At 44.4% G+C, this 15,903-nt stretch overlaps 1 protein-coding gene across 1 annotated transcript in view; it reads left to right on the top strand.

Moving 5' to 3' along the window:
- The first annotated feature begins 450 nt into the window (after positions 1 to 450).
- Positions 451 to 15,903, top strand: part of LOC120548944 (neuronal PAS domain-containing protein 3) — a 72,452-nt gene continuing 56,999 nt past the window's right edge. Inside the window, exons 1-2 of the mRNA XM_039785448.1 lie at positions 451 to 484; positions 1,620 to 1,847. Of these exons, the coding sequence (XP_039641382.1) occupies positions 451 to 484; positions 1,620 to 1,847 (262 nt within the window). The remainder of the gene's footprint in view (positions 485 to 1,619; positions 1,848 to 15,903) is intronic.

The raw sequence follows: 15,903 nt of genomic DNA, 5'->3' as shown, positions 1-15,903 counted from the left end.
TTCTCCTTATGAGGTCATAAGGAGCAAGGTTACCTCCCCTTTCTCTGCTTTGCCCGCCCAGAGAATTTGGCCCCCCCATGAGAGAGAGAGAGAGAGAGACATCATGGCTTTCAAACGAGCAAAGTGGCAGTTGGTCCAGACCACATCCCTTTCCTGCCCTACTTAGTTCCTATCTTCTTTCCTTCCTTCCTTACTTAACTAAAGTGAAGGGTATTAGCTTTAGGAGGCTTAGAGTTTTAGCTTTAGGAGGCTAAGGTTGTTAACTTTAGGTGGCTAAGGTTGTTAGCTTGAGGAGGCTAAGGTTGTTATCTTTAGGAGGCTAAAGGTGTTAGCTTTGCAGCAAAACAAAACGCAAATGGGTTTTATACATGCTAATTTTGCTAACTAAACATTTGTAGTTATTTTAGTAAGCATATATCGACATTGACAGTCAGTTCTGTAGTTACCTAAATGTTTGTGCTGCCAGGTGTCACCTGTCCTGCAGGTGAGGGTTCAGACTGTCAAACAGAAGTTGGGACAATCCAACTGGCTTTATAGGCAGGGGAGACTGGACCATACCAAGTACAGAGGGGGGATTTAATAAGTACCTTAAACAACAACTGTTGTGAACGAACATTCAGTGGCTACTTCATGAAGTCAGGCTGCTCTCCGTCACTGTTTGTACTTTTACTTAGTAAAGTAATGCACAATTAATTTGAACTAATATCTCCAGTTACTAATATTGTAATACTACTTTACTTCAGAAAAACAAATACTGAATACATACATCATATCATCCGATCCACATGTGTACAGTATCTCACAAAAGGGTGTGCACCCCGCACATTTTAGTAAATATTTAATTATATCTTTCAATGGGACAACACTGAAGAAATTACACTTTGCCTGATAAAGTTCCCTTGGCCTTTTGCAATTAAAATACCCCCACATCACCACATACCCTTCACCATACCCCCCCATCATCACATTACTGTAATTGTTGGGGATTTGTAAATTATAGAGTGTGGTCTAGACCTACTCTATCTGTAAAGTGTCTCGAGATAACTCCTGCTACGTCCTGCTACGTCCTACTACACCCTGCTACGTCCTGCTACGCTCTACAGTGCCCTGCTACGTCCTGCTACGTCCTGCTACACCCTGCAACGTCCTGCTACACCCTGCTACACCCTTACAGTCCCTACTACACCGCTGCTACGTCCTGCTACACCCTGCAATGTCCTCCTACAGCCTGCTACACCCGGCTACGTCCTGCTACGTCCCTACTACACCCTGCTACGTCCGCTACATCCTGCTACGTTCTGCTTACGTCGCGTACGTCCTACTACACCCTGCTACGTCCTACTACACCTGCTACGTCCTACGCTCTACAGTGCCCTGCTCGTCCTGCTACACCCTGCAACGTCCTGCTACCCTCCGCTTCCTGCTAACGCCTGCTACGTCCTACTACACCCTGCTACGTCCTACTACACCCTGCTACGTCCCTGCTACACTGCTACGTCCTACACGCTCTTACAGTGCCCTGCTACGTCCTGCTACACCCTGCAACGTCCTGCTACACCCTGCGTCCCTGCCACACCCTGCACGTCCTGCCCTGCTACACCCCTGTAACGTCCTGTTAGCGCCCTACTACCCTGCAGTGCTCGGCTCGCGCCCTGCTAACGTGCCCCTACACCCTGCCCGCTCCTACTACGCCTGCAGTGCCCTGTTACGCCCCTGCTACGTCCTGCTACACCCTGCTACGTCCTACACACCTCCGCTGCTCCTGCTACACCCTGCAACGTCCTGCTACACCCCTGCAACGTCCTGCGGCCTCTACTACCCCTGCAGTGCTCCGCACTGCCTGCTACGTCCTGCTACACCCTGCTGCGTCCTACTACGCCCTGCAGTGCCCTGTTACGCCCTGCTACGTCCTGCTACACCCTGCTACGTCCTGCTACACCCTGCTGCGTCCTACTACGCCCTGCAGTGCCCTGTTACGCCCTGCTACGTCCTGCTACACCCTGCTACGTCCTGCTACACCCTGCTGCGTCCTGCTACACCCTGCAGTGCCCTGCTACGCCCTGTGACACCCTGCAGTGCCCTGCTATGCCATGAACTACTACAACTACTGTTTCTAGTCATAGTTCCATTATCTTTATTGTGACTATTATCGCCACTGTTCATCACACCCCCAACCGGCACCGTCAGACACCTCCCACCAAGAGCCTGGGTGGTCCTCGCCACTGTCGCACTGAATGCATGCTCTTGGGGGGAATTACTTGAATTGTTGGGTCTTTGTAAATTCTAGAGTGTGGTCTAGACCTACTCTATCTGTAAAGTGTCTTGAGATAACTCTTGTTATGAATTGATACTATAAATAAAATTGAATTCTAATTGAATTGAATGAGGTCCACTGGAAGGGGAGGGACTTTGGCTCTCTATTTTTGTCAGTGTATATTTGGGTCAGGTGTTTTGGGGGGTTTTCCCACTATTTTGCTAGCCATTGACACTATCCTGTTAAGCTTGTTCTTGAGGGGGGATTTAATAAGTACCTTAAACAACAACTGTTGTGAACGAACATTCAGTGGCTACTTCATGAAGTCAGGCTGCTCTCCGTCACTGTTTGTACTTTTACTTAGTAAAGTAATGCACAATTAATTTGAACTAATATCTCCAGTTACTAATATTGTAATACTACTTTACTTCAGAAAAACAAATACTGAATACATACATCATATCATCCGATCCACATGTGTACAGTATCTCACAAAAGTGAGTACACCCCGCACATTTTAGTAAATATTTAATTATATCTTTCAATGGGACAACACTGAAGAAATTACACTTTGCCTGATAAAGTTCCCTTGGCCTTTGCAATTAAAATACCCCCACATCACCACATACCCTTCACCATACCCCCCCATCATCACATTACTGTAATTGTTGGGGATTTGTAAATTATAGAGTGTGGTCTAGACCTACTCTATCTGTAAAGTGTCTCGAGATAACTCCTGCTACGTCCTGCTACGTCCTACTACACCCTGCTACGTCCTGCTACGCTCTACAGTGCCCTGCTACGTCCTGCTACGTCCTGCTACACCCTGCAACGTCCTGCTACACCCTGCTACACCCTGCTACGTCCTACTACACCCTGCTACGTCCTGCTACACCCTGCAACGTCCTGCTACAGCCTGCTACACCCTGCTACGTCCTGCTACGTCCTACTACACCCTGCTACGTCCTGCTACATCCTGCTACGTCCTGCTACGTCCTGCTACGTCCTACTACACCCTGCTACGTCCTACTACACCCTGCTACGTCCTGCTACGCTCTACAGTGCCCTGCTACGTCCTGCTACACCCTGCAACGTCCTGCTACACCCTGCTACACCCTGCTACGTCCTGCTACGTCCTACTACACCCTGCTACGTCCTACTACACCCTGCTACGTCCTGCTACACCCTGCTACGTCCTGCTACGCTCTACAGTGCCCTGCTACGTCCTGCTACACCCTGCAACGTCCTGCTACACCCTGCTACGTCCTGCCACACCCTGCTACGTTCCTACACCCCTTGCACCGCCTATAGAGTCCTTACTACGCCCTGCAGTGCTCGGCTACGTCCTGCTACGTCCTGCTACACCCTGCTGCGTCCTACTACGCCCTGCAGTGCCCTATATGCCCTGCCGTCCTGCTACACCCTGCTACGTCCTGCTACACCCTGCTGCGTCCTGCTACACCCTGCAACGTCCTGCTACACCCTGCAACGTCCTGCTGCGTCCTACTACGCCCTGCAGTGCTCGGCTACGTCCTGCTACGTCCTGCTACACCCTGCTACGTCCTACTACGCCCTGCAGTGCCCTGTTACGCCCTGCTACGCCCTGCTACGCCCTGCTACGCCCTGCTACACCCTGCTGCGTCCTACTACGCCCTGCAGTGCCCTGTTACGCCCTGCTACGTCCTGCTACACCCTGCTACGTCCTGCTACACCCTGCTGCGTCCTGCTACACCCTGCAGTGCCCTGCTACGCCCTGTGACACCCTGCAGTGCCCTGCTATGCCATGAACTACTACAACTACTGTTTCTAGTCATAGTTCCATTATCTTTATTGTGACTATTATCGCCACTGTTCATCACACCCCCAACCGGCACCGTCAGACACCTCCCACCAAGAGCCTGGGTGGTCCTCGCCACTGTCGCACTGAATGCATGCTCTTGGGGGGAATTACTTGAATTGTTGGGTCTTTGTAAATTCTAGAGTGTGGTCTAGACCTACTCTATCTGTAAAGTGTCTTGAGATAACTCTTGTTATGAATTGATACTATAAATAAAATTGAATTCTAATTGAATTGAATGAGGTCCACTGGAAGGGGAGGGACTTTGGCTCTCTATTTTTGTCAGTGTATATTTGGGTCAGGTGTTTTGGGGGGTTTTCCCACTATTTTGCTAGCCATTGACACTATCCTGTTAAGCTTGTTCTTGAGTTTGCAGCTTAAATGGCCAAACCAAGCAGAGAGGTGAAAGGTTAAAACACTTTCAACGTGTGTGGTGTATACTAGCTCAGTAATCTGAGCACTGACGCCCAGACAGCTCAGTCTTCTGAGGAGACTGAGTCGTTGTGAGCATTTCTAAATGTTGTCAGAGCGAATGGATCTCATAGTTAAATGAGTCATTTTGTAGGGGGTTGTGTAGAGGGAATTTGTCCAAAATAAAGCCCTAAAGCAGGGGTGTCAAACTCAACTTCACTAAGGGCCACACTCGGAAATAAGAATTACATCAGGGGCCAGACATGTAGAGTTTATTATAAATATTTATAGTATATAATATGATAACTCTCTGCTACTTCTGGGGGAATTCCTGTGTCTCAAAGTCTGCAAATCTGCCAAATTCTGCTCTGAGTGTCGCATAATTACAGTTCAAATAGAGTTTCCTGTCTTTTTTTGGTTTCTGCGCACAACTAGGCGGGCCAAAATCTATTGTGAACCTAAATTGATATGCGGGCCGGATCAAAACTTTTGAGAGGCCGGATTTGTTTACTGGAGGCCCCGTCTCAACCTGCCTCAGTCTTAGGGGACCACTAAGGTCTATATAAAAGAGACTTCAGATACAGTATTAGGGGACCACTAAGGTCTATATAAAAGAGACTTCAGATACAGTATTAGGGGACCACTAAGGTCTATATAAAAGAGACTTCAGATACAGTATTAGGGGATCACTAAGGTCTATATAAAAGATACTTCAGATACAGTATTAGGGGACCACTAAGGTCTATATAAAAGAGACTTCAGATACAGTATTAGGGGACCACTAAGGTCTATATAAAAGAGACTTCAGATACAGTATTAGGGGACCACTAAGGTCTATATAAAAGAGACTTCAGATACAGTATTAGGGGACCACTAAGGCCTATATAAAAGAGACTTCAGATACAGTATTAGGGGACCACTAAGGTCTATATAAAAGAGACTTCAGATACAGTATTAGGGGACCACTAAGGCCTATATAAAAGAGACTTCAGATACAGTATTAGGGGACCATTTATGCAAGTGTGTTTAATGTTTTGCAAATCACTGTGTGTGATGTTTTGCAAAAAGTGTGAAGCTGACAATGTGCTTACAGTTGTGCAAATCTAGGCCAGTGTTTTGCTTCTTGAGTGTAATGTTTTGCTACTTGTGGGAAAGTTTAAATTTTAGTGTGTAAGCAATTGTAAAAAACTGTAAAGAAGAAGGTTGAAAAGTTCGAGAGTCCTTTGATTTAGTTTTCAGATCAAGGAGCTTTGACTAAAGGCGACTAACGTTTCTAGGGTGTGAAACTAAATCAGCTGAAACCATCAGACTGCCTCTCCGTGGGTTTACTGGAGGCCCCGTCTCAACCTGCCTCAGTCAGCTCCAATCAGCTGCCGGCTGACGGTTGTCAAAGCAACGGGTTGAAAAGGTGTTTGATGTGGGAGAAACACAACGGCAAAGCTGCCCTGGCTTACCGAGCCGGCCAATCGGTGGCCGCCCCCGCTGCTGACATGTGACAGCACTTAGCCCCGCCCCCCCCCGGCTCAGCCAGAGGCCCGAGTAACGGGCCACGAGACTTTTTAATCTGGACCAAAAGATGGAGAGAAAGAGATAGAGAGAGGTAGAGAGAGAGAGAGAGAGACAGAGAGACATAGATAGGGAGAGAGAGAAAGAGAGAGAGAGAGAGAGATACAGAGAGAGAGAGAGAGAGAGAGAGAGACAGAGAGACATAGATGGGAGAGAGAGAAAAGAGAGAGGAGGTAGAAAGAGAGAGAGAGAGAGAGGATACAGAGAGGCAGAGAGGGATAGAGGGAGAAAAAGAGAGAGAGAGAGAAAAAGAGAGAGAGAGAGAGACAGAGAAAAAGAAAAAAAGGAGAGAGGAGACAGAGAGAGAGAGAGAGAGAGAGAGACAGAGAAAAAGAGAGAGAAGAGACAAGAGAGAGAGACAGGAGAGAGAAAAGAGAGAGAGAGAGAAAGAAAGAGAGACAGAGAGAGAGAGAGAGACAGAGAGAGAGAGAGAGAGAGAGGAGAGAGAGAGAGAGAGAAAAAGAGACAAGAAACAGACAGACAGGCAGCATGAAGAAAAGATGGAGGAGGTCATGTCTCTCTCTGTGGCTCTGGGTCCCTGTTACTCAGCTCTATGGATGACCCTCTTCGTCTGTTCTGTCTGCTAGAAAACAACAGAAAAACACCCACACACCACACACTCTAATACTGTTAGATAGACCTTAGTGGTCCCCTAATACTGTATCTGAAGTCTCTTTTATATAGACCTTAGTGGTCCCCTAATACTGTATCTGAAGTCTCTTTATATAGACCTTAGTGGTCCCCTAATACTGTAGTCTCTTTTATATAGACCTTAGTGGTCCCCTAATACTGTATCTGAAGTCTCTATAGCCCTTAGTGGTCCCCTAATACTGTATCTGAAGTCTCTTTTATATAGACCTTAGTGGTCCCCTAATACTGTATCTGAAGTCTCTCTTATATAGACCTTAGTGGTCCCCTAATACTGTATCTGAAGTCTCTTTTATATAGACCTTAGTGGTCCCCTAATACTGTAGTCTCTTTTATATAGACCTTAGTGGTCCCCTAATACTGTATCTGAAGTCTCTTTTATATAGGCCTTAGTGGTCCCCTAATACTGTATCTAAAGTCTCTTTTATATAGACCTTAGCGGTCCCCTAATACTGTATCTGAAGTCTCTTTTATATAGACCTTAGTGGTCCCCTAATACTGTATCTGAAGTCTCTTTTATATAGACCTTAGTGGTCCCCTAATACTGTATCTGAAGTCTCTTTTATATAGACCTTAGTGGTCCCCTAATACTGTAGTCTCTTTTATATAGACCTTAGTGGCCCCCTAATACTGTATCTAAAGTCTCTTTTATATAGACCTTAGCGGTCCCCCTAATACTGTATCTGCAAGTCTCTTTTTTATATAGACCTTAGTGGTCCCCTAATACTGTATCCGAAGACTCTTTTATATAGACCTTAGTGGTCCCCTAATACTGTATCTGAAGTCTCTTTATATAAACCTTAGTGGTCCCCTAATACTGTATCTGAAGTCTCTTTTATATAAACCTTAGTGGTCCCCTAATACTGTAGTCTCTTTTATATAGACCTTAGCGGTCCCCTAATACTGTATCTGAAGTCTTGCTTTTATGGATACACTTGGTGGTCCCTTCTGTATCTGAAGTCTCTTTTATATAGACCTTAGCGGTCCCCTAATACTGTATCTGAAGTCTCTTTTATATAGACCTTAGTGGTCCCCTAATACTGTATCTGAAGTCTCTTTTATATAGGCCTTAGTGGTCCCCTAATACTGGCCTTGACCAACTGCCACTTCGCTCGTTTGAAAGCCATGATGTCTCTCTCTCTCATGGGTGGGCCAAATTCTCTGGGCGGGCAAAGCAGAGAAAGGGGAGGTAACCTTTCCCCTTATGACATCATAAGGAGAAGATTCCTGATTGGCCCATCTGAGCTTTCATTTTCTCAAAGGCAGAGCAGGATACCCAGGGCTCGGTTTACACCTATCACCATTTCTAGCCGTGTATCTCTGTGTGTGTGTGTGTGTGTGTGTGTGTGTGTGTGCGTGTGTGTGTATTGTATGTCTTTCTGTGTGTATGTGTGTGTATGTGTGTGTGTGTGTGTGTATGTATGTGTGTGTATGTGTGTGTGTGTGTGTGTGTGTGTGTATGTGTGTGTGTGTGTGTGTGTGTGTGTGTGTGTGTGTGTGTGTGTGTGTGTGTGTGTCTGTCTTGTTGGATGCAAGAATAAAAATGAAAGTTTATTGATCCCTGGACTTACAGTAAGTCAATCTTTAAAGGTCTCATTTGCATTTCATTTCTCTGCAGAAATACATCTTCTCTTCAGAATTATTTTGAACAAATTTAAGTATAATATTGTTTCTGTGGTTTAAAGATATTAAAAGCAGCATTCAGTGTAATCACAGTTTTATTTCCACCAATCATGTTCTTAATTGAGTGAGAGTGGAGGCTGGTGGAGTTTTAATGACTTCAGACACTGTTTTTTAAAGTCTAAATTAACTTTTTGAAACAGCTTTTCAATGTTATTTTCACGTAAAGCTGAGAAACACTGAAACTTTCTAACATTAGCTTAGCATCCTGTTTCCCCACGGAGACCATCATCTTATCATCTCGTCCCTGAAATTAAAGGTCCCATGGCATGCAAATGTCACTTGATGAGGTTTTTTAACATTAATATGAGTTCCCCCAGCCTGCCTATGGTCCCCCAGTGGCTAGAAATGGTGATAGGTGTAAACCGAGCCCTGGGTATCCTGCTCTGCCTTTGAGAAAATGAAAGCTCAGATGGACCAATCAGGAATCTTCTCCTTATGAGGCTTCAGATACAGTATTAGGGGACCACTAAGGTCTATATAAAAGAGACTTCAGATACAGTATTAGGGGACCACTAAGGTCTATATAAAAGAGACTTCAGATACAGTATTAGGGGACCACTAAGGTCTATATAAAAGAGACTTCAGATACAGTATTAGGGGACCACTAAGGCCTAAAGAGACTTCAGATACAGTATTAGGGGACCACTAAGGCCTAAAGAGACTTCAGATACAGTATTAGTATTAGTATTACCCTTCACCATACCCCCCCATCATCACATACCCTTCACCATACCCCACATCATCACATACCCTTCACCATACCCCCACATCATCACATACCCTTCACCATACCCCCCCATCATCACATACCCTTCACCATACCTAGAGATTGGCATGGTTTTATTTCAGTTAGCCTAATAGCTGGTTTGATTTGCATTGAGAGATGATTTTATGCAAAGTATCCCATGCCAATCTCTAGGTATGGTGAAGGGTATGTGATGATGCCAAAGACCAATGGAATTTTATCAGGATGATAAAGTTAAGTGATGAAATAACTGGCCTTTAAAAATAAAAGTCTGCCTGCCTCTATGGGAATCTAACATAGGGGTGGACTGACTTATGCCCCCTGTATTTTAAGGAAGAACATTTATTTATTTACGATACATTATTCATTCACAAAGAAAATCTGTGTCCTTAAAGATTGGATTTTAAATTTTTTTTTTTAATTAAGTCATCAAGATCAATTTCCAAAAGATGGTTTTTGTATTCTTCTTTTTAGTCAACTTTAGCGTGGGTTCATATACTTATGAGCAGCACTGTAACTGTATGGAGGAGGAGGAGGGGGGGGAGGTGTTTGCTTAGATTGAATAAATATGAGCAATACTTCCCCCAGAGTCAAAAAGGGACGTTGAAAAAAATGTACAAAAATTTAGAAAAAAGCTGAAAAAAAGGCAAAAAGCATTAGAGACCAGTTCCATGTCCACTTCCTCACAGCCTACTGCATTGAACCAGTTCCATGTCCACTTTCTCACAGCCTGCTGCATTGAACCAGTTCCATGTCCACTTCCTCACTGCCTGCTGCATTGAACCAGTTCCATGTCCACTTTCTCACAGCCTACTGCATTGAACCAGTTCCATGTCCACTTCCTCACAGCCTGCTGCATTGAACCAGTTCCATGTCCACTTCCTCCCAGCCTACTGCATTGAACCAGTTCCATGTCCCCTCTCCCAGCCTACTGCATTGAACCAGTTCCATGTCCACTTCCTCACGCCTGCTGCATTGAACCAGTTCCATGTCCACTTCCTCCCAGCCTACTGCATTGAACCAGTTCCATGTCCACTTTCTCACAGCCTACTGCATTGAACCAGTTCCATGTCCACTTCCTCCCAGCCTACTGCATTGAACCAGTTCCATGTCCACTTTCTCACAGCCTACTGCATTGAACCAGTTCCATGTCCACTTCCTCCCAGCCTACTGCATTGAACCAGTTCCATGTCCACTTCCTCACAGCCTACTGCATTGAACCAGTTCCATGTCCACTTCCTCACAGCCTACTGCATTGAACCAGTTCCATGTCCACTTCCTCACAGCCTGCTGCATTGAACCAGTTCCATGTCCACTTTCTCACAGCCTACTGCATTGAACCAGTTCCATGTCCACTTCCTCACAGCCTGCTGCATTGAACCAGTTCCATGTCCACTTCCTCACAGCCTACTGCATTGAACCAGTTCCATGTCCACTTCCTCACAGCCTGCTGCATTGAACCAGTTCCATGTCCACTTCCTCACAGCCTACTGCATTGAACCAGTTCCATGTCCACTTCCTCACAGCCTGCTGCATTGAACCAGTTCCATGTCCACTTTCTCACAGCCTGCTGCATTGAACCAGTTCCATGTCCACTTCCTCACAGCCTGCTGCATTGAACCAGTTCCATGTCCACTTCCTCACAGCCTGCTGCATTGAACCAGTTCCATGTCCACTTTCTCACAGCCTACTGCATTGAACCAGTTCCATGTCCACTTCCTCACAGCCTGCTGCATTGAACCAGTTCCATGTCCACTTCCTCACAGCCTACTGCATTGAACCAGTTCCATGTCCACTTCCTCACAGCCTACTGCATTGAACCAGTTCCATGTCCACTTCCTCACTGCCTGCTGCATTGAACCAGTTCCATGTCCACTTTCTCACAGCCTACTGCATTGAACCAGTTCCATGTCCACTTCCTCACAGCCTACTGCATTGAACCAGTTCCATGTCCACTTCCTCACAGCCTGCTGCATTGAACCAGTTCCATGTCCACTTCCTCACAGCCTGCTGCATTGAACCAGTTCCATGTCCACTTCCTCACAGCCTACTGCATTGAACCAGTTCCATGTCCACTTTCTCACAGCCTACTGCATTGAACCAGTTCCATGTCCACTTCCTCACAGCCTGCTGCATTGAACCAGTTCCATGTCCACTTCCTCACAGCCTGCTGCATTGAACCAGTTCCATGTCCACTTCCTCACAGCCTGCTGCATTGAACCAGTTCCATGTCCACTTTCTCACTGCCTACTGCATTGAACCAGTTACATGTCCACTTTCTCACAGCCTACTGCATTGAACCAGTTCCATGTCCACTTCCTCACAGCCTACTGCATTGAACCAGATCCATGTCCACTTCCTCACTGCCTGCTGCATTGAACCAGTTCCATGTCCACTTCCTCCCAGCCTACTGCATTGAACCAGTTCCATGTCCACTTTCTCACAGCCTACTGCATTGAACCAGTTCCATGTCCACTTCCTCCCAGCCTACTGCATTGAACCAGTTCCATGTCCACTTCCTCACAGCCTACTGCATTGAACCAGTTCCATGTCCACTTTCTCACAGCCTACTGCATTGAACGCTCCACCTACGTAAACACCTTCCCGTAACCAACGGCGCCGTCACTACGGCGACCAAGCGTAGGGTTCGGTTCGCTGGGAAAAAGATTCTAAGGTTCGGCAGAAACCCAACCCCATCAAAAAGCCCAAATATTCAGCCGAATCTGAATCCTGGATTCTGTGCTCCATGTTATCTGCATGGAGGCTTGTATCAGTTAGATCACAGGTGTCAAACTCGAGGCCCGTGGGCCAAATCCGGCCCCTCGCAGATTTTGATCCGGCCCTCATATCAATTTAGGTTCACGTTAAATGTTGGCACACATAGCTTTTGTCACTTTTCTGAAGTTTTTTTTTCACTTTTGTGGACGCTTTTTTCAACGTTTTTTTTACTTTTTCATTTTTTTTTTTTACTTTTTCCAATGTTTTTTTTTTTTCGATGTTTCAGTCCCTTTTTCTGAAAAAACTTATGCCACTTTTCCCGACGTTTTTTGCAGCTTTTTCCCCGTGCTTGTTTCAATGTTTGTGCCACTTTATCCAACGTTTTTTTCCTGATAATTTTGATGTTTTTGCGATGATGGCTAAGGAACTTTTTCCTGACTTTTTTAGGACTTTATGTCGACCAAATTGTAAGTGAGAAGACTATAAGACATACGATAATACGGTCAAAGATATTTGACATTTCTCTTAAATAAATCCATGTCAATAAACTCTACATCTGGCCCTTGATGTGATTCTCATTTTCCAGTGTGGCCCTCACTGAAGTTAAGTTTGACACCCCTGATATAGATGCTTCAACTTCAACAAAAAACTAAAACCACAAATGTTAGCCTGCTAGCCGTGTTGGCTGGTGATCCAAGAAGTTAATTTAAAGCCCTGTGCAACACTATTTATGTTAATTATTCCTCCACAGCGCTGTGGAGGAAGGTCTGGCAATGCGCTAAGCGTAAGCATGGTGGCCCTTAATGGTTAGCACTGTGGCCTCACAGCAAGAAGGTTCTGGGTTAAAATCTGGGTTTTCTCCAGGTGCTCCAGTTTCCCCCACCATCAAAAAACATGTATTAGGTTCTCCAGTCAGTGCCCTTGAGCAAGGCACTGGCTCATATGTGGAGTTGGTCCCCAGACGCTGTGATTGGCTGCCTACTGCTCCCTTGAGGGATGGGTTAAAGCACCCATATGATGCTCATTTTCAGGTTCATAATTGTATTTAGAGGTTGTACCAGAATAGGTTTACATACTTTAATTTTCAAAAAACACCATATATTTGTTGTACTGCCCATTGCTGCAGCTCCTCTTTTCACCCTGTGTTCAGGTCTCTGTTTTAGCTACAGAGTGAGACATCTTACTGCTGTAACATCTTTGTTGGCAGTTGCACATGCTCAGTAGCTAGGTAAGGACTACATGCTCAGTAGCTAGGTAAGGACTACATGCTCAGTAGCTAGGTAAGACTACATGCTCAGTAGCTAGGTAAGGACTACATGAGCTAGCTAGCTGTTTCTCCAACTTCAGTCAGTACGAGGCAGGATTAGCCAGGAGACTTCTTCTAAACGAGGGCGCACTTCCGACTTTGCGTGGAACACCTGCAGAACAGGGACATGGAAGTATTTCTACACAATTTATTTTGTAGATTAGGGTGAATTTGTGTGTGTGTTGTAGCAGTGTTTTGCCATTGAGAACGAGCTAGCATGCTAGCGCTAGCATGCTAACGGTTGGCCCCCTAGGCCCCTTCGTTTCGGCTAGTGACGTAGAAAGCCGTGCAGATTCTGACCAGCTTACCAGGAGACTGAAGGCAGGACACATTCAGAAACCAGATCTCACTCAGAACACCATGGATGGACTTTTTTCAAAGTCTGTATGCGTGTGGAAGCACCAGAGACACAAAATAACACCCCAAATCCAGGAAAAAAGTGATTTTTTTTTCATAATATGGGCACTTTAAATGCAGAGAATGAATTTTGCTATATGTATGTATATTTGACAATAAAGTACCTTTACTTTTAACATTACAAAAACACACACTTGTCTGCATGACGGCTCACCTTCGCAGCGTGAAAGCAGCCCTGACAGCTCGGTATAAAACATGTCTGGTTGTTATAAAACCTTTTCACATTCACCTGTGATAGACACATCACCCTCCCACACACGGTTCTTCTTCTTCTTCTTCTTCTTCTTCTTCGCTGCAGTCTATAAGAGAAGCAACTATAGTTGTCCACGTTCACGAAAATAGCCAGTTTCCTTGATGTGACAGCTCCGGTTCACAGCCAGCGCTGTGACAGATTTGTGTGGAGCAATCGATCCTCTGTTCTGAAGGATTCTTCAGTGAAAAACAAACGAAAGTGCAACTGTGGAAGCAAAGAAACCCCCATGCACCATGTATTTTTAATTGATGAAATGCAATACCACTGAATTTTAAAGATTGTATTTGTGTCGAATTGTCCTCTTTGAACTTTTGTATTTAACAACTTGTCTTTCTCAGCGTATATATGATTGGCAGAACCTAATCAGGTCTGAACTATTTCATTCAGGCTCAATTGTTTATTTTCTGCAGCAGGGATGTTCAGGTTTGACTTTTTATCGTGTGGGTGGGTGTGGCTTACCTTGTGTCAGAGAAGTTAAAGGGGAACTATGCAGCTTCTGAGTCATTGGAATGGTTATATGGCTTTTTTTTCGAGTTGAATGGTGGTCGTCTCGCTTCCCCCATAGCACCTGTGGGCGGAAAAACCACCCTTGCAACCTCAGCGTCAGGGAGTATGGCGTGATATCAGGTCTCGCCATGTAATTAATTGCTTCACGGCACTGCACACATCCAGGAACCGGCTAGCTGTAAGAACAAGGTAGCGATGGAGTTTTTCACACTATCGTCATGGCTGAGCCGGCAGAAAAGAAGCAGAAAGTTAGGAAAGCATTGTAGAGGAACAGAGGAAGAGGAAACAGCAGACTGACCGAGAGAGGAGTCGGACACGAGTAAATATAGGAGCTGTAGGGGCGGGGGGTGGGGGGCTCTATAGAGAAACCTGTAGGGGGGGCTCTATAGAGAAAAATTAGACTCTATGTTGCAACATTTCTAAGATTTTTTCTTAAAAGTAGGCCCTATGTTCCCACATTTCTAAGATTTTCTCTTAAAATTAGGCCCTATGTTACTACATTTCTAAGATTTGGCGGCTTTTTCTCTTAAAATTAGGCACTATGTTACAACATTTCTAAGATTTTCTTTAAAATTAGGCCCTATGTTACTACATTTCTAAGATTTTCTCTTAAAATTAGGCCCTATGTTACTACATTTCTAAGGTTTTCTCTTAAAATTAGGCCCTATGTTACTACATTTCTAAGATTTTTCTTAAAATTAGGCCCTATGTTGCAACATTTCTAAGATTTTCTCTTAAAATTAGGCCCTATGTTACTACATTTCTAAGATTTTCTCTTAAAATTAGGCCCTATGTTACTACATTTCTAAGATTTTCTTTTAAAATTAGGCCCTATGTTGCTACATTTCTAAGATTTTCTCTTAAAATTAGGCCCTATGTTACTACATTTCTAAGATTTTCTCTTAAAATTAGGCCCTATGTTACTACATTTCTAAGATTTTCTCTTAAAATTAGGCCCTATGTTCCCACATTTCTAAGATTTTCTCTTAAAATTAGGCCCTATGTTACTACATTTCTAAGATTTTCTCTTAAAATTAGGCCCTATGTTACTACATTTCTAAGATTTTCTCTTAAAATTAGGCCCTATGTTACTACATTTCTAAGATTTTCTCTTTTTAAAAATTAGGCCCTATGTTACTACATTTCTAAGATTTTCTCTTAAAATTGAGGCCCTATGTTACTACATTTCTAAGATTTTCTCTTAAAATTAGGCCCTATGTTCCCACATTTCTAAGATTTTCTCTTAAAATTAGGCCCTATGTTCCCACATTTCTAAGATTTTCTCTTAAAATTAGGCCCTATGTTCTCACATTTCTAAGATTTTCTCTTAAAATTAGGCCCTATATTCCCACATTTCTAAGATTTTCTCTTAAAATTAGGCCTATGTTCCCACATTTCTAAGATTTTTCTTAGAATTAGGCCCTATGTTCTCACATTTCTAGGACATTTTCAGAATTAGGTCTTGTGTTCATACATTTGCCTTCAATTTCAGCCCTATCCTCCCACAACATTTCTTAGGGTTAGGGTTAGGTAGTTAGAGTAAAGGGAATAAAATCTG

Source organism: Perca fluviatilis, chromosome 20, assembly GCF_010015445.1.
Source record: "Perca fluviatilis chromosome 20, GENO_Pfluv_1.0, whole genome shotgun sequence".
In the NCBI taxonomy this organism is placed as follows: domain Eukaryota; kingdom Metazoa; phylum Chordata; class Actinopteri; order Perciformes; family Percidae; genus Perca; species Perca fluviatilis.
This window is presented reverse-complemented; position numbering and strand designations above follow the sequence as displayed.